The following is a 24,215-nucleotide window of genomic DNA, read 5'->3' on the forward strand; positions in this document are numbered from 1 at the left end:
GGTGTTGATTGGTTGGGGTGGGGGTGTGGACGTGGCTAGTGGTGCTGTGGTGTGGATGTAGGTCTTCTCTGTGTAGGTCCGGGGGGGGCGGGGTGGGAGAGTGTCTCTCTAGACTGGGCGGGGTGTCTGTTGATCTGTTGCTCCTGTGTGAGGTGTTGGAGCTGCAGTTGAGGGCGTTGTCCTTTAGGGTCTGGGCGAAGGTGTGCACTACTGCCTTGTAGAGGTGGACCTGGTCGTAAAGGCTGTTCAAGTCCAGGGTGGAGTGGTGGGCCAGGTAGACATTTGGTTTTGAGGCACAGTCACAGGAAATACTTGCGTTTACCTTGTTTATGGTAGCAGGGTGGCAGTATTTTTGTGGTAGCAGAGTGTAGATAACCACTTGTGTGTTGGGGAAAGTAGAAGAAGCTTTTTCAATCACTCCCTTGAGTGCTGTGGTCACCCTTTCCTGCTGTGTTCTCAGCTCGTTTGTGCCTGTGTGTATTGTTATGTGGCTGGGTGACCTTAGTTGGTCATCAGACAGAAGGTTTAGGACGCGCTGGGTGTTTGGACACCAGAGTTTAGACACTGTGTTTGGGAAAAAGTTAATTTTCTTGTATATATTTCCTGTTTGAGTCCATAAGAAGCACAATCTGTGTCTTGTGTATGTCCTCAGTGGGTGTGTGGGGGTTGTCAGGAGGGCTATCAGGGTGGCTGATAGGGGGGGTGTTCAGAGGGGGTGGGATCCCCTGTGCTTGGGGTTCTTCATTTGTCTGTTCTGCTGTGGTGTCGAGACTTTGGTCAGTGTGAGGTGGGCTGTTCTGCTGGCTTCTCTGCGGGGGTGGCCAGCTATCTAATGGGTTGTTCTCTGTCACACTTCATTGTTCTCACCTTCTACTCCAGCACTCTGATCCTCTCCTGTTGATGTTGTCTCACCACAGTCCAGAGTCGAGATATGTCTCTCTCCACCCTCAGCTCTGGTTGAGGGAGGTATTGTTGAGCTGGACTATGTTGTGTGCTGACTGGAGTGTGTTCACCTGCAGTTCCAACTCCACCTGCCTTATCCTTCATTTCAATGAGGGAGTAGTACTGGGAGGTTGACTTTCCGCTTGGGGTTGCTCGTCTGTGGGGCTGTATAATGAAGATGTCGGGTCTGACACGCTCGGGGTGGGGGTATCTTTCTCAAGTGAGAGCTTATCCTGCTGAGCTCTCTCTTTGTTTATGTGAAAGTCCAGCTGAAACGGCTTGGGGTCGTCCTGTACCATTACTGTTCCAGACTTGTACAGGTTGACATTGAGTCCTCATCCTCTAGTATCCTGAGTTTCCACCCTTCGCTACCCCCCCCCCCCCCCCCCCCCCCCCCCCCCCCCTTTTAACAGAGGGGTAATGTGTTTATATAGCACTGTGCCATGCCAGGGGATGGTCTGTGTGGAAGATTAAGTTGCTTATGTTCCCATTTTTCAAATAGTCAGCAAAAAGTGTCTCTTATTTTTGTACTCTTTCGCACCTTCTCATTTTTTTACATCCAGAAGGAACTGTATTGTAATGACCTCTGAACAGCGGGAGGGGGCTTCAAAGGCCTCTGCATTTGGGTGGGGTAGGCTGTGAAACTCTCCTGCCATTGTTGCGCTCAATGGCTTTGACACTTCTCACTTCACACCTCAGTGCTAATTGACGTTGCAGTCAGATCTGTTTTGTCCTAGCAAGTTTGGTAGCCTTAACTTATCATTCAGTCCTTATGAAGTAAATATATCATTGTAATGTATTTTTCTTCTTGGCTTTAAAAGTAGCTTCAGACTAAACATTACTCACTCAGTCCCAGGTTGGATGGTGTTTTCAGGTTTCTGTTGTTTGTTTGTCAGAGCATTTGCTGTACAGTAGTTTGGAAATAAGAATCTTTGGTAGTAGGAATCCTTCCATGTAATTTTGTCCAAAATCAGGTTGCAGGTTTGGAGTTTTGATTTGGAGGGAAGGTTATGTTGTGGAGGGTAGTATCCTGTATATGTCCTTCCCGAAAAATCCAAGTTTATCTAACTCTCAATCTCTTTTTATAAAAACATGCTGAAAAATGCAGGAGCTCATCTGCTCTCACTCTCTCTCATACCCCTCTCTCTCACCCCCACTCTCTCTCACACCCTTCTCTCTCACCCCCACTCTCTCTCACCCCCACTCTCTCTCACACCCCTCTCTCTCACCACTCTCTCACCCCCACTCTCTCTATCTCTCTCTCTCTCAGCACCCTCTCTCACCACTCTCTCGCTCTCTATCACCACTCTATCGCTCTCCTCTATCTCTCCTCTCTCTCCACTGTCTCTCCATCTCGCCACTCTCTCTCACCACTCTCTCTCGCTCTCTCTCTCTCTGCCCACCCTTATCCCTTTCTTCCATGCCCCTGCTGTATTGTAAAGGCCAGCTCTAACCAATCAATCAATCAATCAAATGTATTTATAAAGCCCTTTTTACATCAGCCGATGTCACAAAGTGCTGTACAGAAACCCAGCCTAAAACCCCAAACAGCAAGCAAAGCAGATGTAGCAGCACGGTGGCTAGGAAAAACTCCCTAGAAAGGCAGGAACCTAGGAAGAAAACTAGAGAGGAACCAGGCTCTGAGGGGTGGCCAGTCCTCTTCTGGCTGTGCCGGGTGGAGATTATAACAGTACATGCCAAGATGTTCAAACGTTCATAGATGACCAGCAGGGTCAAATAATAATAATCACAGTGGTTGTAGAGGGTGCAACACGTCAGCACCTCAGGAGTAAATGTCAGTTAGCTTTTCATAGACCGGCCAATCCAGTGTCAAGCCACAGCTTTTTCAGCCAATCCTGCTGCTCGCCATGTCCTTTTAAGGACTGCCCACCTCAGGGGAAGTCTGGGGGTTGTTGAGGAACGATCTGCCTCCCTGCTTTCTATACTTAGTATCCTCTACTTTTCCTCATTCTTTATCTTTCAAGAAAACTCTCTTTCTCTGGCTAGTTCTTTTTGTAGACACCCATTCACATTCCAGGTTCACATTTAGAGCAACAAATGTAACCACTCAGAGAGCTGATAAACAACAACATTCTCACTTTGGGTTTTTTAACAACACTGGCATGACTTTAATGAAATACCTCAAGTTGCAAATGAACGTCAGGACTGTCCTGAGCTTGCCAGGTAGCTGATAATGAATAAACAGAGTATTCTGTGTATAAACTCAGTTCCATATGTGTCTCTTTAACGTACATGTTTCCCAGCTTTCCATAAAACCACACACAAAGCCTCTACAAGAAAGTGATTGCTAATACACCATTAGAGAGTTAATGAGTTACACCTCATAAACACAAGGCCTCTGCTGTGAGTACAGCTCTGAGTCACAGCACAGATATGTGACAAAGCCCGGCAGCCAGCGCAACAAGGCTCTGAACGCAACACAACCACAACCATAGAGCAGTACGGTCCCACAAACACGACCCTGAATGTAACACAATCACAACCATAGAGCAGTACGGTCCCACAAACACGACCCTGAATGCAACACAACCATAGAGCAGTACGGTCCCACAAACACGACCCTGAATGTAACACAACCACAACCATAGAGCAGTACGGTCCCACAAACACGACCCTGAATGTAACACAACCACAACCATAGAGCAGTACGGTCCCACAAACACGACCCTGAATGTAACACAAACACAACCATAGAGCAGTACGGTCCCACAAACACGACCCTGAATGTAACACAATCACAACCATAGAGCAGTACGGTCCCACAAACACGACCCTGAATGTAACACAACCACAACCATAGAGCAGTACGGTCCCACAAACACGACCCTGAATGTAACACAACCACAACCATAGAGCAGTACGGTCCCACAAACACGACCCTGAATGTAACACAACCACAACCATAGAGCAGTACGGTCCCACAAACACGACCCTGAATGTAACACAACCACAACCATAGAGCAGTACGGTCCCACAAACACGACCCTGAATGCAACACAACCACAACCATAGAGCAGTACGGTCCCACAAACACGACCCTGAATGTAACACAACCACAACCATAGAGCAGTACGGTCCCACAAACACGACCCTGAATGCAACACAACCATAGAGCAGTACGGTCCCACAAACATGACCCTGAATGCAACACAACCATAGAGCAGTACGGTCCCACAAACACGACCCTGAATGTAACACAACCACAACCATAGAGCAGTACGGTCCCACAAACACGACCCTGAATGTAACACAACCATAGAGCAGTACGGTCCCACAAACATGACCCTGAATGCAACACAACCATAGAGCAGTACGGTCCCACAAACACGACCCTGAATGTAACACAACCACAACCATAGAGCAGTACGGTCCCACAAACACGACCCTGAATGTAACACAACCATAGAGCAGTACGGTCCCACAAACACGACCCTGAATGCAACACAACCACAACCATAGAGCAGTACGGTCCCACAAACATGACCCTGAATGTAACACAACCATAGAGCAGTACGGTCCCACAAACATGACCCTGAATGCAACACAACCATAGAGCAGTACGGTCCCACAAACACGACCCTGAATGTAACACAACCACAACCATAGAGCAGTACGGTCCCACAAACACGACCCTGAATGCAACACAACCACAACCATAGAGCAGTACGGTCCCACAAACATGACCCTGAATGTAACACAACCACAGAGCAGTACGGTCCCACAAACACGACCCTGAATGTAACACAACCACAGAGCAGTACGGTCCCACAAACACGACCCTGAATGTAACACAACCACAGAGCAGTACGGTCCCACAAACACGACCCTGAATGTAACACAACCACAACCATAGAGCAGTACGGTCCCACAAACACGACCCTGAATGTAACACAACCACAACCATAGAGCAGTACGGTCCCACAAACACGACCCTGAATGTAACACAACCACAACCATAGAGCAGTACGGTCCCACAAACACGACCCTGAATGCAACACAACCATAGAGCAGTACGGTCCCAAAAACACGACCCTGAATGCAACACAACCATAGAGCAGTACGGTCCCACAAACATGACCCTGAATGTAACACAACCATAGAGCAGTACGGTCCCACAAACACGACCCTGAATGCAACACAACCATAGAGCAGTACGGTCCCACAAACACGACCCTGAATGCAACACAACCATAGAGCAGTACGGTCCCACAAACACAACCCTGAATGTAACACAACCACAACCATAGAGCAGTACGGTCCCACAAACACGACCCTGAATGCAACACAACCACAACCATAGAGCAGTACGATCCCACAAACACGACCCTGAATGCAACACAACCATAGAGCAGTACGGTCCCACAAACACGACCCTGAATGTAACACAACCACAGAGCAGTACGGTCCCACAAACACGACCCTGAATGTAACACAACCACAACCATAGAGCAGTACGGTCCCACAAACACGACCCTGAATGCAACACAACCACAGAGCAGTACGGTCCCACAAACACGACCCTGAATGTAACACAACCACAACCATAGAGCAGTACGGTCCCACAAACACGACCCTGAATGCAACACAACCATAGAGCAGTACGGTCCCACAAACACGACCCTGAATGCAACACAACCATAGAGCAGTACGGTCCCACAAACACGACCCTGAATGTAACACAACCACAACCATAGAGCAGTATGGTCCCACAAACATGACCCTGAATGTAACACAACCACAACCATAGAGCAGTACGGTCCCACAAACACGACCCTGAATGCAACACAACCACAGAGCAGTACGGTCCCACAAAACACGACCCTGAATGCAACACAACCACAGAGCAGTACGGTCCCACAAACACGACCCTGAATGTAACACAATCACAACCATAGAGCAGTACGGTCCCACAAACACGACCCTGAATGCAACACAAACACAACCATAGAGCAGTACGGTCCCACAAACACGACCCTGAATGCAACACAACCATAGAGCAGTACGGTCCCACAAACACAACCCTGAATGTAACACAACCACAACCATAGAGCAGTACGGTCCCACAAACACGACCCTGAATGTAACACAACCACAACCATAGAGCAGTACGGTCCCACAAACACGACCCTGAATGTAACACAACCACAACCATAGAGCAGTACGGTCCCACAAACACGACCCTGAATGTAACACAAACACAACCATAGAGCAGTACGGTCCCACAAACACGACCCTGAATGTAACACAACCACAACCATAGAGCAGTACGGTCCCACAAACACGACCCTGAATGTAACACAAACACAACCACAGAGCAGTACGGTCCCACAAACACGACCCTGAATGTAACACAACCACAACCATAGAGCAGTACGGTCCCACAAACACGACCCTGAATGCAACACAAACACAACCATAGAGCAGTACGGTCCCACAAACACGACCCTGAATGCAACACAACCACAGAGCAGTACGGTCCCACAAACACAACCCTGAACGCAACACAACCACAACCATAGAGCAGTACGGTCCCACAAACACGACCCTGAATGCAACACAACCATAGAGCAGTACGGTCCCACAAACACGACCCTGAATGCAACACAACCATAGAGCAGTACGGTCCCACAAACATGACCCTGAATGTAACACAACCACAGAGCAGTACGGTCCCACAAACACGACCCTGAATGCAGCACAACCATAGAGCAGTACGGTCCCACAAACACGACCCTGAATGTAACACAACCACAACCATAGAGCAGTACGGTCCCACAAACACGACCCTGAATGCAACACAACCACAGAGCAGTACGGTCCCACAAACACGACCCTGAATGTAACACAACCACAACCATAGAGCAGTACGGTCCCACAAACACGACCCTGAATGTAACACAACCACAACCATAGAGCAGTACGGTCCCACAAACACGACCCTGAATGCAACACAACCACAGAGCAGTACGGTCCCACAAACACGACCCTGAATGTAACACAACCACAACCATAGAGCAGTACGGTCCCACAAACACGACCCTGAATGCAACACAACCATAGAGCAGTACGGTCCCACAAAACATGACCCTGAATGCAACACAACCAAAGATACAAGACAAAGAGCAATACGGCACACAGACACAACCCCGAACGCAAGAGGTCGCAAGATCAACACAAAGCTCTGAATTTGACAGGCACGAACCGTAGCTTCAACAATACCACACATGTATATTAAACATGTTGTTTAAGTATACTGTATAAGCACGGTTGGAGAAGTAATGAACATTCCAAAGCATCAAAATCCAATCTGAGATGAACTCTTGAGTACACAACAACAAACAGTATCCAGGCACCTCTGTAAACAGTTTATGTGTATGTGTGTATGTGTGTATGTGTGTATTTGTGTATGTGTGTATTTGTGTGAGTGAGAAATAGCGCCGGGGAAGAACGGTTTGTAACCAAACGGGTCGAGCGTGGCCTTCAGTTTGTTCCAGTTATCCACTGTTACCCTGACGATGATGACCTCAGAGAGGGTTAAAAAGATTGAGGAGTGGGCCACAATCATTTAATCTCTGTGGTATGACAATTATGCAGCCGGCATGGGTTTGAATGGTACTGGGTCAATTCATAAGCAATATATAGCAAATGAAAGGGGATTAGTAGCTTCCTCATCTCTACCACTCTGCAGGCTTAACACACATACACACATGGTGTCACCTACAGCCAAGCAGGCTGTTGTTCTAAGCTCCTGCGTGTTTGGGATTGTTATCCCAGTGTGTGTGCGTGACACACATTTTAGTCAGGAATGGGAGTTCCCCGAAGCCATGAGGGGGAGGGTTACCACATGGTGAGGTTGTGACCCCATACGCAGCTATTTACTAGCAGCATTTTAACACATAATAGTCACCTTTGACCTCTGACCCCTAAACGATAATTGTTGTACCCTGTCTGCCATGTGGCTCCAGCAGACCGACACCTTTCACTTCCTGCTCCCTGGACACAAAAGGACAGAACATGACTTTGTATTGTTCTGTGATTTCAGCTGTTTACAAAACCAAATACTCTCTCTCTCCCTCTCTCTCTCTCATTGTGACTCAGTGTGCTTGTGGTAGGTCTCTCAGGGTGGAGGCTGTGACAGATCAGTCTGGAACAGTGAGGATTAACACAGCTGTCTGAACACGATGACCCTCTCACCCTAACCCTGCAGGGGATCTGAGAGGCACCACAGCATCACTTCCTCGTCACCGTGACGACAGGCCCACTTTGCCACATCATGATCTCATGATCAACAGCCTGTTTTTAGATTCACCAGAAGGAACTCAACTTGAACCAGAACTCAACCACATTTCAAGTAGTCCCCAATCAAGGACTGCGTTGTGAAGGTTAATGGTTTTGTTATGTCATGTTTTTAAGTTTAGATTGTGAGCGGGTTATGACAAGGCAAAGTTGAGGTTGTGTAAACTGCTGATCTGCGCTTGACTCCTCTGCTTTTCGCGATCTGTAATCCTCACATAATCTGGAGCAATCAGGAAGATGGAGCCAGGTGGAGATTCTCACAGAGGGTTTGCCAGCGAGGGCTCAGCGGAAGATGAAAAGAAGGTCGTTTCTAAAATGGATACGTGCAAGATAACTATTTCAACTGTCAGGTTCTGATTCCCTGTCTTATGAAACAGTGATTAAGATATCAAATGTTTGCAGGATAATTGCTGCTTGTGTGTTTGACGACGCCCACCCACAGATTATATCCCAACCCATAATCTAATGCTGTGCGACCGTGATCACAGTCAGTACCACAGTCACACCTCACTGCCTCATTCACTTGACTCTTCGCTATGATCCTCCCCTCGAGAACCTCACATGACATGGGTTTGGACTTTCCCTTCAGAGGCTGCCGCTTGAAAAGAATGTCCTTGGTGTTTCTGTACAAATACATACTGTGTCATTATCTTTTGTAGACTTTGTTGGCATGTGAAAATAGTCAATGTTGACAGTAATCGACAGCACGGGAGTTAAGAAATTGAAGATGTGCCACACGGAATGTCAGGGAAAATGTGAGACAACAGCTCCACTAACTGACTGTCTGAATGCCTCTCCCACACAGTGTTTTTAGCTCTTACTAGCAAGGATATGACATAATCCATAGCAAATGCAAAACAGTTCATGTGAAATTTCACACCGTAGCATGTATTAATACTAGAAAGTTGATACTAGACACCAATACCACTCATACTCCATCCGTCACAATGTACAGTACACATGCGACACACACACACACACACACACAGAGCAGATTGACAACTTCCAGATCAGTCCAGTGCGTGTGTGTGTGGCTTTATACATGGTCACATGTGTCCCTTTCGACCCCTGGTGAGTCTGAACCATAAACCAGGACTGAGCATACAGACTCTCTATAAAATTGCACCCCAGGTACCTCAAACTGATATCATAGCTCCCAGCTAAGTGATTTATGACCTGCCTCATGGCATAGCTACATACCCAACATTTACAGCTTAATACATACCCTTATACACCGCCGCAAGCCCTTAAGACCAAAAACCGTCTCTCTCTCTCTCTCTCGGCTTTATTAGCATGGGAAACACATGTTAACATTGCCAAAGAAAGTGAAGTAGATAATATACAGAAGTGAAATAAACAATAAAAATTAACAGTAAACATTACACTCACAGAAGTTCCAAAAGAATAAAGACATTTCAAATGTCAGATTATGACTATATACAGTGTTGTAACAATGTACCAATGGTTAAAGTACAAAAGGGAAAATAAATAAGCATAAATAAGGGTTGTATTTACAATGGTGTTTGTTCTTCACTGGTTGACCTTTTCTTGTGGCAACAGGTCACAAATCTTGCTGTTGTGATGGCACACTGTGGTATTTCACCCAGTAGATAGGAGTGCAGCTCCTATCAGGTCACCTATCAGGTCACAAAATCTAACATGGCCATACATTGCGCAGGAGTTTAGGAAGTGCAGCTCAATTTCTACCTCATTTTGTGGGCAGTGTGCACATAGCCTGTCTTCTCTTGAGAGCCAGGTCTGCCTACAGCAGCCTTCTCAATATCAAGGCTATGCTCACTGAGTCTGTACATAGTCAAAGCTTTCCTTAAGTTTTGGTCAGTCACAGTGGTCAGGTATTCTGTATTCTGCCCCTGTATACTCTCTGTTTAGGGCCAAATAGCATTCAAGTTTGCTCAGTTTTTTTGTTAATTATTTTCAATGAGTCAAGTAATTATCTTTTTGTTTTCTCATGATTTGGTTGGGTCTAATTGTGTTGCTGTCCTGGGGCTCTGTGGGGTCTGTTTATGTTTGTGAACAGAGCCCCAGGACCAGCCTGCTTAGGGGACTCTTCTACGGGTTAATTTCTCTGTAGGTGATGGCTTTGTTATGGAAGGTTTGGGAATCACTTCCTTTTAAGTGGTTGTAGAATTTAACGGCTCTTTTCTGGATTTTGATGATTAGCGGGTATCGGCCTAATTCTGCTCTGCATGCATTATTTGGTGTTCTACGTTGTACACAGATGATATTTTTGCAGAATTCTGCATGCAGTCTCAATTTTGTGTTTGTCCCATTTTGCGAATTCTTGGTTGGTGAGCGGACCCCAGACCTCACAACCATAAAGGGCAATGTGTTCTATAACTGATTCAAGTATTTTTAGCCAGATCCTAATTGGTATGTCAAATTTTATGTTCCTTTTGATGGCATAGAATGCCCTTCTTGCCTTGTCTCTCAGATCGTCCACAGCTTTGTGGAAGTTACCTGTGGCGCTGATGTTTAGGCCAAGGTATGTATAGTTTTTGTTGTGCTCTAGGGCAACGGTGTCTAGATGGAATTTGTATTTGTGGTCCTGGCGACTGGACCTTTTTTGGAACACCATTATTTTGGTCTTACTGAGATTTACTGTCAGGGCCCAGGTGTGGCAGAATCTGTGCAGAATATCTAGGTGCTGCTGTAGGCCCTCCTTGGTTGGTGACAGAAGCACAGGTGTGGCAGAATCTGTGCAGAATATCTAGGTGCTGCTGTAGGCCCTCCTTGGTTGGTGACAGAAGCACCAGATCATCAGCAAACAGTAGACATTTGACTTCAGATTCTAGTAGGGTGAGGCCAGGAGCTGCAGACTTTTCTAGTGCCCTCGCCAATTTGTTGATATATATGTTGACGAGGGTGGGACTTAGGCTGCCTCCCTGTCTCAACCCAAGGCCCTGTAGGAAGAAATGTGTGTGTTTTTTGCCTATTTTAACTGCACACTTGTTTGTGTACATGGATTTTATAATGTTGTATGTTTTTCCCCCAACACCACTTTCCATCAATTTGTATAGCTGGCCCTCATGCCTAATTGAGTAGAAGGCTTTTTTGAAATCAACAAAGCATGAGAAGACTTTGCCTTTGTTTTGGTTTGTTTGTTTGTCAATTAGGGTGTGCAGGGTGAAGACGTAGTCTGTCGTACGATAATTTGGTAAAAATCCAATTTGACATTTGCTCAGTACATTGTTTTCACTGAGGAAATGTACGAGTCTGCTGTTAATGATAATGCAGAGGATTTTCCCAAGTTTTCTGTTGACGCATATCCCATGGTAGTTATTGGGGTCAAATTTGTCTCCACTTTTGAGGATTGGGGTGATCAGTCCTTGGTTCCAAATATTGGGGAAGATGCCAGAGCTAAGAATGATGTTAAAGTGTTTTAGAATAGCCAGTTGGAAGTTGTCTGTATATTTGATCATTTCATTGAGGATACCATCAACACCACAGGCCTTTTTGGGTTGGAGGATTTTTATTTTGTCCTGTAGCTCATTCAAGGTAATTGGAGAATCCAGTGGGTTCTGGTAGTCTTTAATAGTTGATTCTAAGATTTGTATTTGATCTGATTTCTGACGTGCTGTTCCTTTTTTTCCCCGTAGTGTATTTCTGTATTATTTTAGTGATTCACCATAGTGGAGGCATAGGCTCAGGTTTTCTGTGTCTCTATGTTTTTGGTTGGATAGGTTTCTCAATTTCTTTCTTAGGTTTTTGCATTCTTCATCAAACCATTTGTCATTGTTGTTAATTTTCTTAGGGTGTCTGCTTGACATTTATAGATTTAATAGGGAGAGGTCAAATATACTGTTTAGGTTTTCTACTGCTAAGTTTACACCTTCACTATTACAGTAAAAACATTTTGTCCAGGAAATTGTCTAGAAGTGATTGAATTTGTTGTTGCCTAATTGTTTTTTGGTAGATTTCCACACTACTTTACTTTCATCTATAGCATTTCTTAATATTAATATTATTCAAATCCTTTGGCTTTGATGCCTCATGATTGAGCATACTGTTCAAGTAGAGTGTGATTTTGCTGGGATTTGATAGGAGTGTCAGTGGACTGACTGTGAACTCTGGGTTGAGGTCTGTGATAAAGTAGTCTACAGTACTACTGCCAAGAGATGAGCTATAGGTGTACCTACCATAGGAGTCCCCTCAAAGCCTACCGACAGAGCTGCAGGAGTTATGACCATTTTTGTTGGTTATGTTGTCGCAGTTGTGTCTAGGGGGGCAGCTGGGGGAGGGAATGCTGTCACCTCCAGGTAGGTGTTTGTCCCCCTGTGTGCTGAGGGTGTCAGGTTCTTGTCCAGTTCTGGCATTTAGGTCGCCACAGACTAGTACATGTCCCTGGGCCTGGAAATTGTTGATCTCCCCTCTAGGATGGAGAAGCTGTCATTGGTAAAGTATGGGGATTCTAGTGGGGGGATATAGGTAGCACACAGGAGGATTCTTTTCTGTTGTGATCATTTCCTTATTAATTTCTAGCCAGATGTAAAATGTTCCTGTTTGACTAATTTAATAGAGTGGGTTAGGTCTGCTCCATACCAAATTAGCATATACCCTGAGTCTCCTCCCTGTTTCACCTGGTAGTTTGGTGGATGGGACTACCAGCTCTCTGTAACCTAGAGGGCAAAAAGTGGGGTTGTCTCCTTTATACCACGTTTCTTGTAGGATGACAATGTCTGTATTTCCAATTTCTTAAAAAAGTCTGGGTTCCTGCTATTTAGGCCAAAGGCAGATGACCTCAGACCTTGTTTATTCCAGGACGAGATAGTAAAAGCTTTGTGTTCCATAGTGTCTAGTGTTGTTTTTGTGTGATTTAGTCTCTCTCTCTCTCTATCTCTCTATCTCTATCCCCCCTCTCCCTCCCTCTTTCAACACTAGGCCAATGTTCCGATCCCAACAGCCAACCTGGGGCCTCTCCCTAAGAGCTTCCTCTGATTCTTCCACCAGGTCTGGCAACACCAGTAACATCAGCCATCAGAACCACACACTGACTGACTGACTGAATGACCCAACTCCCTCTTCCTCCAGTAAAGAACAGTCACAGTGCAGACAGACAGCAGGCGTGTTTTCCCAGATCAGGTCTCCTGCGGTCACCTTAGCCTGCCAAGTCATACAGCCACTTCCTCTCCACAGCCCAGCTCTGTTAATGCAGTTCTGAGATAGCGTCGACAGGAGCGCTTTCAGTAACACTACTAATCAAGGTACCGTCCCACAGATCCATAGCTAAGAGGTCAAGGCAATGTGATGCATTAATAACAGGTGTAGGCCAATGTAATGGTTGAGATGCATGGATGCAACAGTACTGTACGTCCTCTTAGGCCATCACTAAAACACATTTCTTCCCTCTGAATACAATACAGCCGTTGAAGCAGAACGAGACTGTAATCGTCGTTGGTCCGGTCTATTGAAAGCATCAGTCAAAACAGACACCCAGACACCTTATTGGCTGCAGTGAAATGAGAGCCAATGCATGATAGAGTTTCGTTTCACATAGAGAGATGTAGAGCCAAGACAGTAGGGTCATAGTTTCCATTCAGTCCCCATTGGATTCACGGCAATTTAGCAAAACGACTCAATCGCAAACTCAATTAAAGTTACATTGGAGTCCTCAAATGAAATCCAGCAAATATAAAATCTGCCTTTTACACCAGCGGCAGTAAAAGTCCCACAGCAGGATCCCTTTTCAAAGGCAACAGACAGATACTGTAGAACCACCGCTTCAACATTGTGCAACAGCATGCCGTTTAAAGACCATGGAAAAACTTTAAAAGGTAACAGGAACGTGTGCAGGAGAACAAATGAGAGGCGGTGACCCCTGCCGTGAGGTCAGAGGTTAAAGATCAAGAGTGGCCGGTGCCTAAGGCTTTAGTTTGTCAGCCAACACTTCTACAGGTCACCAGGGGACAGAGAGGGATCTAACCTCCAGTACGGCACAATGCAGTACACTGTCCCGCCGCACGCTTCACAGTGGGGGGGGGGGGGTGATTGTTTTAGGCAGCCTGTCCATGTCATTACTATGGAAAAACTCACTCAAGGAAGCAGCTTTACGGAGATCCTGCTATTTGCAGAAACTCAATCCGGGACACAGCGCGAAATATAGCAAAACAATGTAAATGTGCCAACACGTCGTTCTGATCCCAGCATTACTCAAACAACAGGGCTCCGTTCACATCACTCCCTGAGAGCCTCACCCAGACCAGACCCAGACCAACCTTTCTGTTGTTTACCTGTCAGTTTCGGTCTCCTCCTCTATACCCGCCGCTCTGGAAGCATAGAGGACAACGTCAACATTTAGCAAGTGTTACACAGACAGGCATCCAAAAGGTTGATTCAGAAACTCAACGCAACAATGCACATGCGATGGACAAAGCATGAGCCCTACATAACATTCATGCTTCACATGCGCCCAGTCTTAGGCCACGTCACAAATACGTCAGTCTCAGACCGCATCGCGACTATAACGTCCCTCCTCACTAATGCACAAGACATATATCATGCCTGAACCACTAAATCAAATGAGCCAAGATCAGAAGCTTCATACAATTCCGTCTATAGACAGACCTGACTGAGCAACAGCAAGTAGCAGCACGCATGCCCCGCCTACCTGTGGAGCGGGCTTTTTCAGCCATCCACTTCCTGTGTTTGAGGGTTGCAAAATCCACTTCAATCTCTCTGGATTAACTGCTTTCATTTGACTCCTAAGACTTCTTTTATACTCTTGTCTGTTGTTTTCCCCCGTTAATGTTACGACCGCGGAATTGTTTAATGGCCTGTCAAACACACCCCGGTAATGGCTGAAATGGGCTCAATGGAATACGTTGTTTTACCTTCGTCTGGGATTTAACGCACCGTCTCGACATTTACGTCACAAGAAAGATAACTTTATTTTGATGTGTGTTGATTTTTGGTGGAATTGAAAAAAGTTAGAATTTAATACAGTTTTTGTAAACAGAAATGTTTACAAATTAGATGTGCTGAAATGAAAGCAACTCCTGAAAATGAACACTCTGATTATAGTGATTTTATGTCTGATCTCACAAACAATGTAAAGTATGTGTAGATAGGTGTAATCTAGAGCCAGGCGTGTTGACTTTTAATCCAATTTTATCCTGCTATTTGTTTCAAGATGCTTTGTGTTGTAGTCGCGACAGACAAAGATATATAATTAAGCAAACTTTACTAGGCATGTTGTCAACCAGCACATGAATAAGGTAAGTAACAATTGGCTTCCGCTTCCTGTGTAACATCAATATGAGTAACATCAATATTGCTACATGTTCTCTTTTTTTTTTTGAACACAACCTAGAGCGTTCACCTCTAGGTTATGTTCAGCACCCTGCTGGGCGTCAGCCGGTGCTCTGTTTACTGGCGCTGTGCCAGGCTCTTCAACAGTGGGGAAATCCTTCTCTATTTCTCTGCTCTTCCTCAGGTGTCGCCTGTTCCTCCTGAAGACCTGTCTGTCTTCACCTCGTAGGACCTTTGCTCCACAGGTCTGACTACTGTGGCCCTCTGCCACTACTGTTTCTGTCCTGTGAGTGGCTGAACTCTCACCCTGTCATCTCGTTGCAGCTCTGTGAGATCCTTAGCAGAGGTGTCATAGTACTTTGCCTGTCTCTGCTGTCTTTCTTTGAACTTCCCCGGCTGACAGTTTGCCATCACCAGTCCCAGGATTTTCGCTCATTATAAGTAGTGTCTTTGTACGTCTTCCCATGATCACTATTGCAGGGCTGCTGTCTGTTCCTTGTGACGGGGTATTTCTGTGATCCAGCATGGCCAGGTATTGGTCAGCACCAGCTCTCTTTGCTTTTGCCATCAGTCTTTTGGCTGTTTTCACTGCCGATTCCACTTTCCCATTACTTTGTGGGTATCCTGGAGACTATGTTTTGTGTGTAAAGTCCCAAGCCTTGCTGAAACTTCGGGAACTCATCTGAAGAGTACTAGGGACCATTGTCTGAGTAAAGGATGTCAGGTATCCCACAGCGTGCAAAGTGTGTCTTCAGTTTTCGAATGACCGTTTTCGACTGTGTGTTCTCCAAATGGTCCACTTCCCAGAAGTTGGAGAGATAATCAACTGTGACCATGTAGTCTCTGTTGTTGAACTGGAACAGGTCAGTCCCTATTTTTTCCCAGGAATGCTTTGTGTGGCCTCAGCGTCTCTTTCTGCCGCTTCACACGCCATGCAGTGCAGGTGCTACATTGTGTCATTGTAACGAATACTCTGTGAGAAAAAGATGTAGATTCACGCGCAGACCACGGCAGATGTTTATTAAGCCTTCGCAGAAGGCATGAATCGTGGTCACAGACAGGCAATGGTCAAACACAGGTAGGCAGTCAAAAACAAACAATACCTCACAACCATACAAACAGAAAGAACTGAACTAAATAGGGAGCTGATGAGACCAGGTGAGAACCAACACAGGTGATATCAATGACCAAAAATGAAAGACAGGGCTACGTTCCAGAGCACAAAGAAACAGGGCTACGTTCAAGAACACAAAGAAAAATAACACAAGGTTGACTAAGAAAAGAAAAGCAGAACCTTACAGACATGTATGTTCTCAGCTGTGCATTCATGCCCGGCCAGTAGACACACTCGTGAGCTCTTCTCAGACATTCCTCGATTCCTATGTGTGAGGAATGGATTCTCTGCATTTTCTCCTACCTGAGGGCAGTAGGCACAACGACTTGCTCACCTCTGAAGATAACTCCATTTTGCACACTGCTGTGAAAATACATGGCTACTTCCAAGGGTACATGTTCTTTCACTTCAGGATCACATTTTTCAGTGTCTGGAGCGCCCGGTCATATTGATTGATTTCACTTCGACCTCCACAGGGCCTCTGTTGTCTTGTTCTGTGAGGTTCGCCCTGCTCAGGGTGTCGGCCAGCACCACATGCTTTCCAGGAACGTATTGGAGACCGACCTAGTAGTTTTGGAGTCTCATGAGCATGCATTGTAGTCTTTTTGGTGCGCTGAGGAGAAGCTTTGTCATGATGCTCTCTAGAGGCTTGTGATCTGACTGCACTTCCACAGTTCGTCCATATGTGAGTTGGTGGAACCTCTCAATGCCAAACACCACTGCAAGCAGCTCCTTCTCTATCTGTGCATACCCTTTTTCAGTCTCTGTCAGGGCTCTGCTGGCGTATGCTATTGGTTGTCCTCTCTGCATCAAGGCTGCTCCTAATCCCTCTTTGAAGCATCACACTGTAGTACACGCTGCTGTGTTGGGTTGTAGTATTTCAGCACAGGGGTCTGTGCAATGGTATCCCTGATTTTATTGAAAGCCTGCTCATGTCTCTCTGACCACTCCCACAGTGAGTCCTTGTGTGTTAGCTGTCGCAGTGGCTCGCAGAGCTCCGTGGTGTGGCTGCAGAACATGGCTAGGTATTTGACCATGCCCAGGAAGCGCTGCATCCCCTGCACATCTGTAGGCCTAGGCATCTGTCTGATGGCTGTCACTTTTCCTGGGTCCACTTCCAACCCCTCTGATGTTAGCAGGTGGCCAATGTAAGGCACTTCCTTCAGCCTGAGCTGCAGCTTCTCCGGATTCAGCTTGATATTGAGCTTCCTGCATCTGTCCAGGAGCATTCTCCGGTTTTTGTCATGGTCCAGAGTCGCCGCTTCACTGTTGCCTCCTTCTCCCACAATCAGGATGTCATATGCAATGATTTTGACTCCTGGAAGACCTTACATTGCCTGGTTCAACTTCCTTTGAAAGATCTCTGGGGCTGGACTGATTCCCATTGGCATGCGCAGCCACCTGTAGCGTCACATGGGTGTAGAGAACGCGGTGAGATAGCTGGATTCCTCCTCTAGTTCCACATGCCAAAATCCGTTTTTTACATCACAAACAGAGAACACGCATGCTCTGTTCAGATCTGGCAGCATGTCTTCAATAGTGGGAAGTGGGTAATGGCTCCTCTTGAGCACCTTGTTGAGAGGTTTTGGATCAAGACACACTCTTAGTTACCCAGACGGTTTCATCACTAAGATCAGGCTGCTGATCCAATCTGTGCTTTTTTCAACTGCTTGTATCATCCTTCTTGTCTCTAGACCACTGAGCTCCTCTTTGAGTGGTTTATATAGTGCTACTGGCACTCTTCTCTTTGGCAGCTGGACGGGCTCCACTCGCTCATCCACTTCCAGCTTCAGTTTGCCGGGGAAGCATCCATCTCCCTGGAATACATCAGAGTAGTCCTGTTTAATTTGCTTTTTAATCCAGGATCCTGTTGTTTTCTCGATGGCCAGAATGTTGTGGTGCTGCACAGTAATCAACTCCATTGCCTGGATAGCCTTACTGCCTAGAATGGGCCTGTGCACGTTCTTGTTGACTACGATGAACTCAACTCGGTAGGTTTTCTTATTGCGTGGATTGATCACTTTAAGTGTGCACTTCCCCAGTGGCGTCAGAGTGCTCTTGTTATACATCACCAATACCTGACTGCAGGGCTCTAGGTGACTGGCTTTTGTGAGGTTTGCAGGGATAACATTACAACTAGCACCACAATCTAGCTGAAATCTGACTGACTTTTTTTGTTGACCAGCATGGTTTTAAAGATAACTGCATTGGGGTCTGTGGTTTTCTCCTGCACCACGTTGATGCTCTCTGAGTGTGATGCAGAGAACATCCTCACCGCTCTCTGAGTCAGAGGGTCTCACAAATCTCTCTGCCTTTTTCCCAAATGAGATAATACAGTAGCTTCACTTTGTAGTCATCAGGTTTTTCTCCCATTGTAAGAGCCATGTACAAATTGAATTCCTCTTTACATCTTTTCCAGGTCAGTGCTAAATTACAATCATCAAAGTCTATTTTTCCCGGAGGTTTCAGTACATTTTCCATGGCGATTTCTTTGTAGAATGGAATGTTAGCTACTCACGAATCTGCTTGTATCCAATAGCCAGCTAGCCTTTAGCATAGAGTCACTCACGATAGCCAGCTAACGTTGGCGTTCGGCACGATGACTAGCTTGTAAACGCGGCACTTTTCCAAACTGCTGCCTGGGATGTATTCTTCATTTACATTGATGAGATCCAGGTTCTTTTAAGTACCGCTGCCACCATGTTTCAATATGCTTTGTGTTGTAGTCACACCAGACAAAGGTATATAATTAAGCAAACTTTACTAGGCATGTTGTCAACCAGCACATGAATAAGGTAAGTAACAATTGGCTTTCGTTTCCTGTGTAGCATCAATATGAGTAACCTCAATATTGCTACACTATTGACATGCTTGTTGAGGTATGCAGTGCAGGTAAATGCTGGAAGTGTGGACAGAGCCTGTGTTTGGTGTTTCCAGCCTGGTATATGTATGCAAATGAGGCACATATCATTTTCTTTCTTTTAACAAAAAAATACCTGATACAGTGAGAAAATGTATATAAATTCAACAAAAAAAGAAACGTCCTCTCACTGTCAACTGCGTTTATTTTCAGCAAACTTAACGTGTAAATATTTGTATGAACATAACAAGATTCAACAACTGAGACATAAACTGAACAAGTTCCACAGACATGTGACTAACAGAAATGGAATAATGTGTCCCTGAACAAAGGGGGGGGGGTCAAAATCAAAAGTATCAGTCAGTATCTGGTGTGGCCACCAGCTGCATTAAGTACTGCAGTGCATCTCCTCCTCATGGACTGCACCAGATTTGCCAGTTCTTGCTGTGAGATGTTACCCCACTCTTCCACCAAGGCACCTGCAAGTTCCCAGACATTTCTGGGGGGAATGGCCCTAGCCCTCACCCTCCGATCTAACAGGTCCCAGACATGCTCAATGGGATTGAGATCCGGGCTCTTCGCTGGCCATGGCAGAGCACTGACATTCCTGTCTTGCAGGAAATCACGCACAGAACGAGCAGTATGGCTGGTGGCATTGTCATGCTGGAGGGTCATGTCAGGATGAGCCTGCAGGAAGGGTACCACATGAGGGAGGAGGATGTCTTCCCTGTAACGCACAGCGTTGAGATTGCCTGCAATGACAACAAGCTCAGTCCGATGATGCTGTGACAGACCATGACGGACCCTCCACCTCCAAATCGATCCCGCACCAGAGTACAGGCCTCGGTGTAACGCACATTCCTTCGACGATAAACGCGAATCCGACCATCACCCCTGGTGAGACAAAACCGTGACTCGTCAGTGAAGAGCACTTTTTGCCAGTCCTGTCTGGTCAAGCGACGGTGGGTTTGTGCCAATAAGCGACGTTGTTGCCGGTGATGTCTGGTGAGGACTTGCCTTACAACAGGCCTACAAGCCCTCAGTCCAGCCTCTCTCAGCCTATTGCGGACAGTCTGAGCACTGATGGAGGGATTGTGCGTTCCTGGTGTAACTCAGGCAGTTGTTGCCATCCTGTACCTGTCCCGCAGGTGTGATGTTCAGATGTACCGATCCTGTGTAGATGTTGTTACACGTGGTCTGCCACTGCGAGGACGATCAGCTGTCTGTTCTGTGTCCCTGTAGCGCTGTCTTAGGCGTCTCACAGTACGGACATTGCAATTTATTGCCCTGGCCACATCTGCAGTCCTCATGCCTCCTTGCAGGAGGCACGCAGATGAGCAGGGACCCTGGGCATCTTTCTTTTGGTGTTTTTCAGAGTCACTAGAAAGGCCTCTTTAGTGTCCTAAGTTTTCATAACTGTGACCTTAATTGCCTACCGTCTGTAAGCTGTTAGTGTCTTAACGACCGTTCTACAGGTGCATGTTCATTAATTGTTTATGGTTCACTGAACAAGCATGGGAAACAGTGTTTAAACCCTTTGCAATGAAGATCTGAAGTTATTTGGATTTTTACGAATTATCTTTGAAAGACAGGGTCCTGAAAAAGGGACATTTCAATTTTGGCTGAGTTTATGAGTGCATTGTATGATTTTCTTTTTTACATTTGACAATAAATTGAATACCCACCAAAATCCCTGGGGCCTCATTTATCAATCATGCTTATGCACACATTTGTGCGTAAACCATGCGTGGAATCATTTCAAATCAAATTCAATCAAATCTATTTCTAAAGCCCTTTTTACATCAGCCGATGTGAGATTTATCAATATGAATGTTTGCTTGAGAGTGTGCGCACAGCCATGACCATGCGTATGCAGAGTTCAAGGTGGTGGAATAAGGGAACTGCTTGTCAAGGGTAGAATGGGGGAAATATATATTGAAAATGTGTGAAATTATGAGTTATAATTAAATAATTTTTCAATTTCATTGTATTTCCATTGTGATTTCATACAACATATCTTGACATGCTATTTAATTTGACCACATCAGTGCATTTGTTACAATAATAATCATATTATTATATAAAGTACAGTAATTTGCTAAATGAGAGGTACGTGTGAAAGTGAAACCATTGTTGAAATACTATAAAATACTGACATAATGGGAAATCGAATGAGAGATGGCTGATCTTGCTCTTTTGGAAAATTTGGCAAATGCTGTATTTCGCAGAGAGCACGTTTTTAGAGACAGGTGGGACATTTTCTGCAGATAGTACCGATTGGCTCATCAGATATCGTTTCCCAAAAAACTGTCTCATAGGATTTTTGCGAGGATTTAAGACCTACTTTAAAAAGGCAAACACGTGCCATTCCTGTGCAAATCCAAGTGCTATCCACCCTTGGGTTCTTGGCAACGGGCACTTTTCAGCGGGAGTTTGTCAATCGGCATCTCACAGCCCTCGATGAGCCAATGTTTGGGATGCAATCATCAGCAAAATTAACAGTAACACTTACAATTTCTATACACCAATGGTGTACAACAGGTTGATGTCAAGAGGTGTTTCTTTGCCATGATGCTATCATTGGGTTCCCAAATACGAACGGACCAATAGACTGCACCCACATCGCCATAAAATCACCATCGCAAAACAATTTCAACTATATTGAACAGAAAAGGTTTCCATTCTTTATGTGCAGGTGATAGGTTATGTGATGGGCAAAAGACGCTGCTGAATGTGGTGGCAACAATGTTAGCTTATACACCTACAAGAGGGAGAGTGCTGAGGATGGACGGCTTAATGGTGAGCGTTGTCTACTCATGTGAAGTATATTTCCATTGCTAAAGCAACTTCATTGTCCTAATGGTTCTCTCTTTGTAGCTTCAACTGAGCGAGCCAAATAAAACCTTTTGGTTGTACTCACTCTCTGCCACTAGCACCTCTATTTCCATCTCTGAAATGTTTTTATTTGTTTGGTTTTGAACAACATTTGGTATTTATCAATGGTGATCTCCTACCGGTGTGCATATGACCCTTGTTAAATCACACTTTTGTCTATGTGGTAGCATTTTGAATAGTTTCTACTCAATATTGATAAGTGAAGCCACTGAACTTTTAATTCAGTCAATATCTGATGGATTATATAAATCCTAAAAGTTTGGATTATCTTCATCCATTTCCCAACTGTTGCATTTAAAAAATGTTGATGACCATTGCCACAGCAAGCCCTGCAACAGGAACAGTCCCAATTTTTTTACCTTTATTTAACTAGGCAAGTCAATTAAGAACAAATTCTTATTTACAATGACCGCCTACCGGGGAACGGTAGATTAACTGCCTTGTTCAGGGGCAGAACGACAGATTTTTTACCTTGTCAGCTCTGGGATACGATCCAGCAACCTTTTGATTACTGGCCCAACGCTCTAACCGCTAGGCTACCTGCCACCCCAAATAAAAACATACAAAAGCCATACAAAGACTATCAAAGCTCTACAGCCCTGTAACATCACAGACATCATACCCGCTGCCTACACTATAATACACACAGGGAGGCTACAGGGAGGCCATACAGACAGAGCAGGGGTCCTGGGCGTGCACACAGGAGTCATACAAAGACAATAGGTGCCATCCAACAGAACAAAAGCCATACAGACAGATCCGTTTTGAGCCACAAAGCAGCTGCCAGCCAGGCCATCTCTGGCACACAAACACAGCACTGACATGGCACTGACACCATAAAGAGACCGGAATACTTTTGTTCTCAATGCTCGGATTCCCCTTTCAAAAGCTGAATACACCCAGCTCCCTGATCAACAATCCAATCCCTTACTATGGGAATCATGATGCCAGCTCAATCAGCCATCACCTATGACAAGTGTGATGGCAGGATGGGTGTACTCACAGTTTGGGCTTGTTGGGCAGCGGAGGGGCTTCCTTCACCGGGGGTGGAGACATCTTGGCTGGGCCTAGGAAGTCTGGCCGGGGCTCTGGTGGAGGCAGGCCGAAGGAGGGCAGAGGGGGACTGGCCCTCCGGTCCTGGCCCTCCATGGGGTACATGTGGGAGTGTGGAAGGGCTGACACACTGGGCCAGATCTCCAGCTCGTTGACATGGAAACCCTCTGCGCTGGCACTGGGTGGGGTCTTGGGCGGTACCTCCAATAGGCTGATCTCTGTGAGCGGGGGTGGGGGGAAGGCCTGGGCATCCTCGAAGACAGAGTTATCGCCGGATGCCACACCGTCCCTGACCGATTCGTACACCGCTAGAGGGAGAGAGACCAGGAGAGAGTAGAGGTTTACCCCCAGCAGAGCCCTACCCCCTCCTCTTCACAGTGCACAAGCATATCCTCCCTCCCCTTTTCCTAACATAGTACACTAATATTACCTCCAGCAGAGCCCAGCTCACCCCCATCCTCACATACCCCACTAACATGGCAGCTCTAAATTAAGTTAGAATGTGATCTAAAGTAGCAGCTGTGTCTAGTCAGCCTGTTTGTCTTGAGGAGCTCTTGATGTAATCCCTGTTTATTTGGCCTGTGGATTTCCTCTGATTGCGTGGTGAACTGAGAGTACACAGAGAGAATAAACACGCCTCCCTTCTCCCACAGAGATATATGCTGCTCACGACCTAACTAGCCTATTTCTTCCTCCTCTCCTCCCCCTCTTCTTTTCTTCTCATCCTCATATAGATCAAAGATTATCCAGGATAATAAAGAGGCCCAG

The 24,215-nt window shown here is 45.8% G+C and overlaps 1 protein-coding gene across 3 annotated transcripts in view; it reads right to left on the minus strand.

The window, feature by feature from the left end:
- Positions 1-24,215, minus strand: part of LOC120052571 (palladin-like) — a 75,867-nt gene that overhangs the window by 31,341 nt on the left and 20,311 nt on the right. For all 3 annotated transcript variants that reach the window (XM_038999557.1, XM_038999556.1, XM_038999558.1), the window contains one exon: positions 23,398-23,755. In XM_038999557.1, coding sequence (XP_038855485.1) covers positions 23,398-23,755 — 358 coding nt within the window. The remainder of the gene's footprint in view (positions 1-23,397; positions 23,756-24,215) is intronic.

This window comes from Salvelinus namaycush, chromosome 8, assembly GCF_016432855.1.
Source record: "Salvelinus namaycush isolate Seneca chromosome 8, SaNama_1.0, whole genome shotgun sequence".
Lineage (NCBI taxonomy): Eukaryota > Metazoa > Chordata > Actinopteri > Salmoniformes > Salmonidae > Salvelinus > Salvelinus namaycush.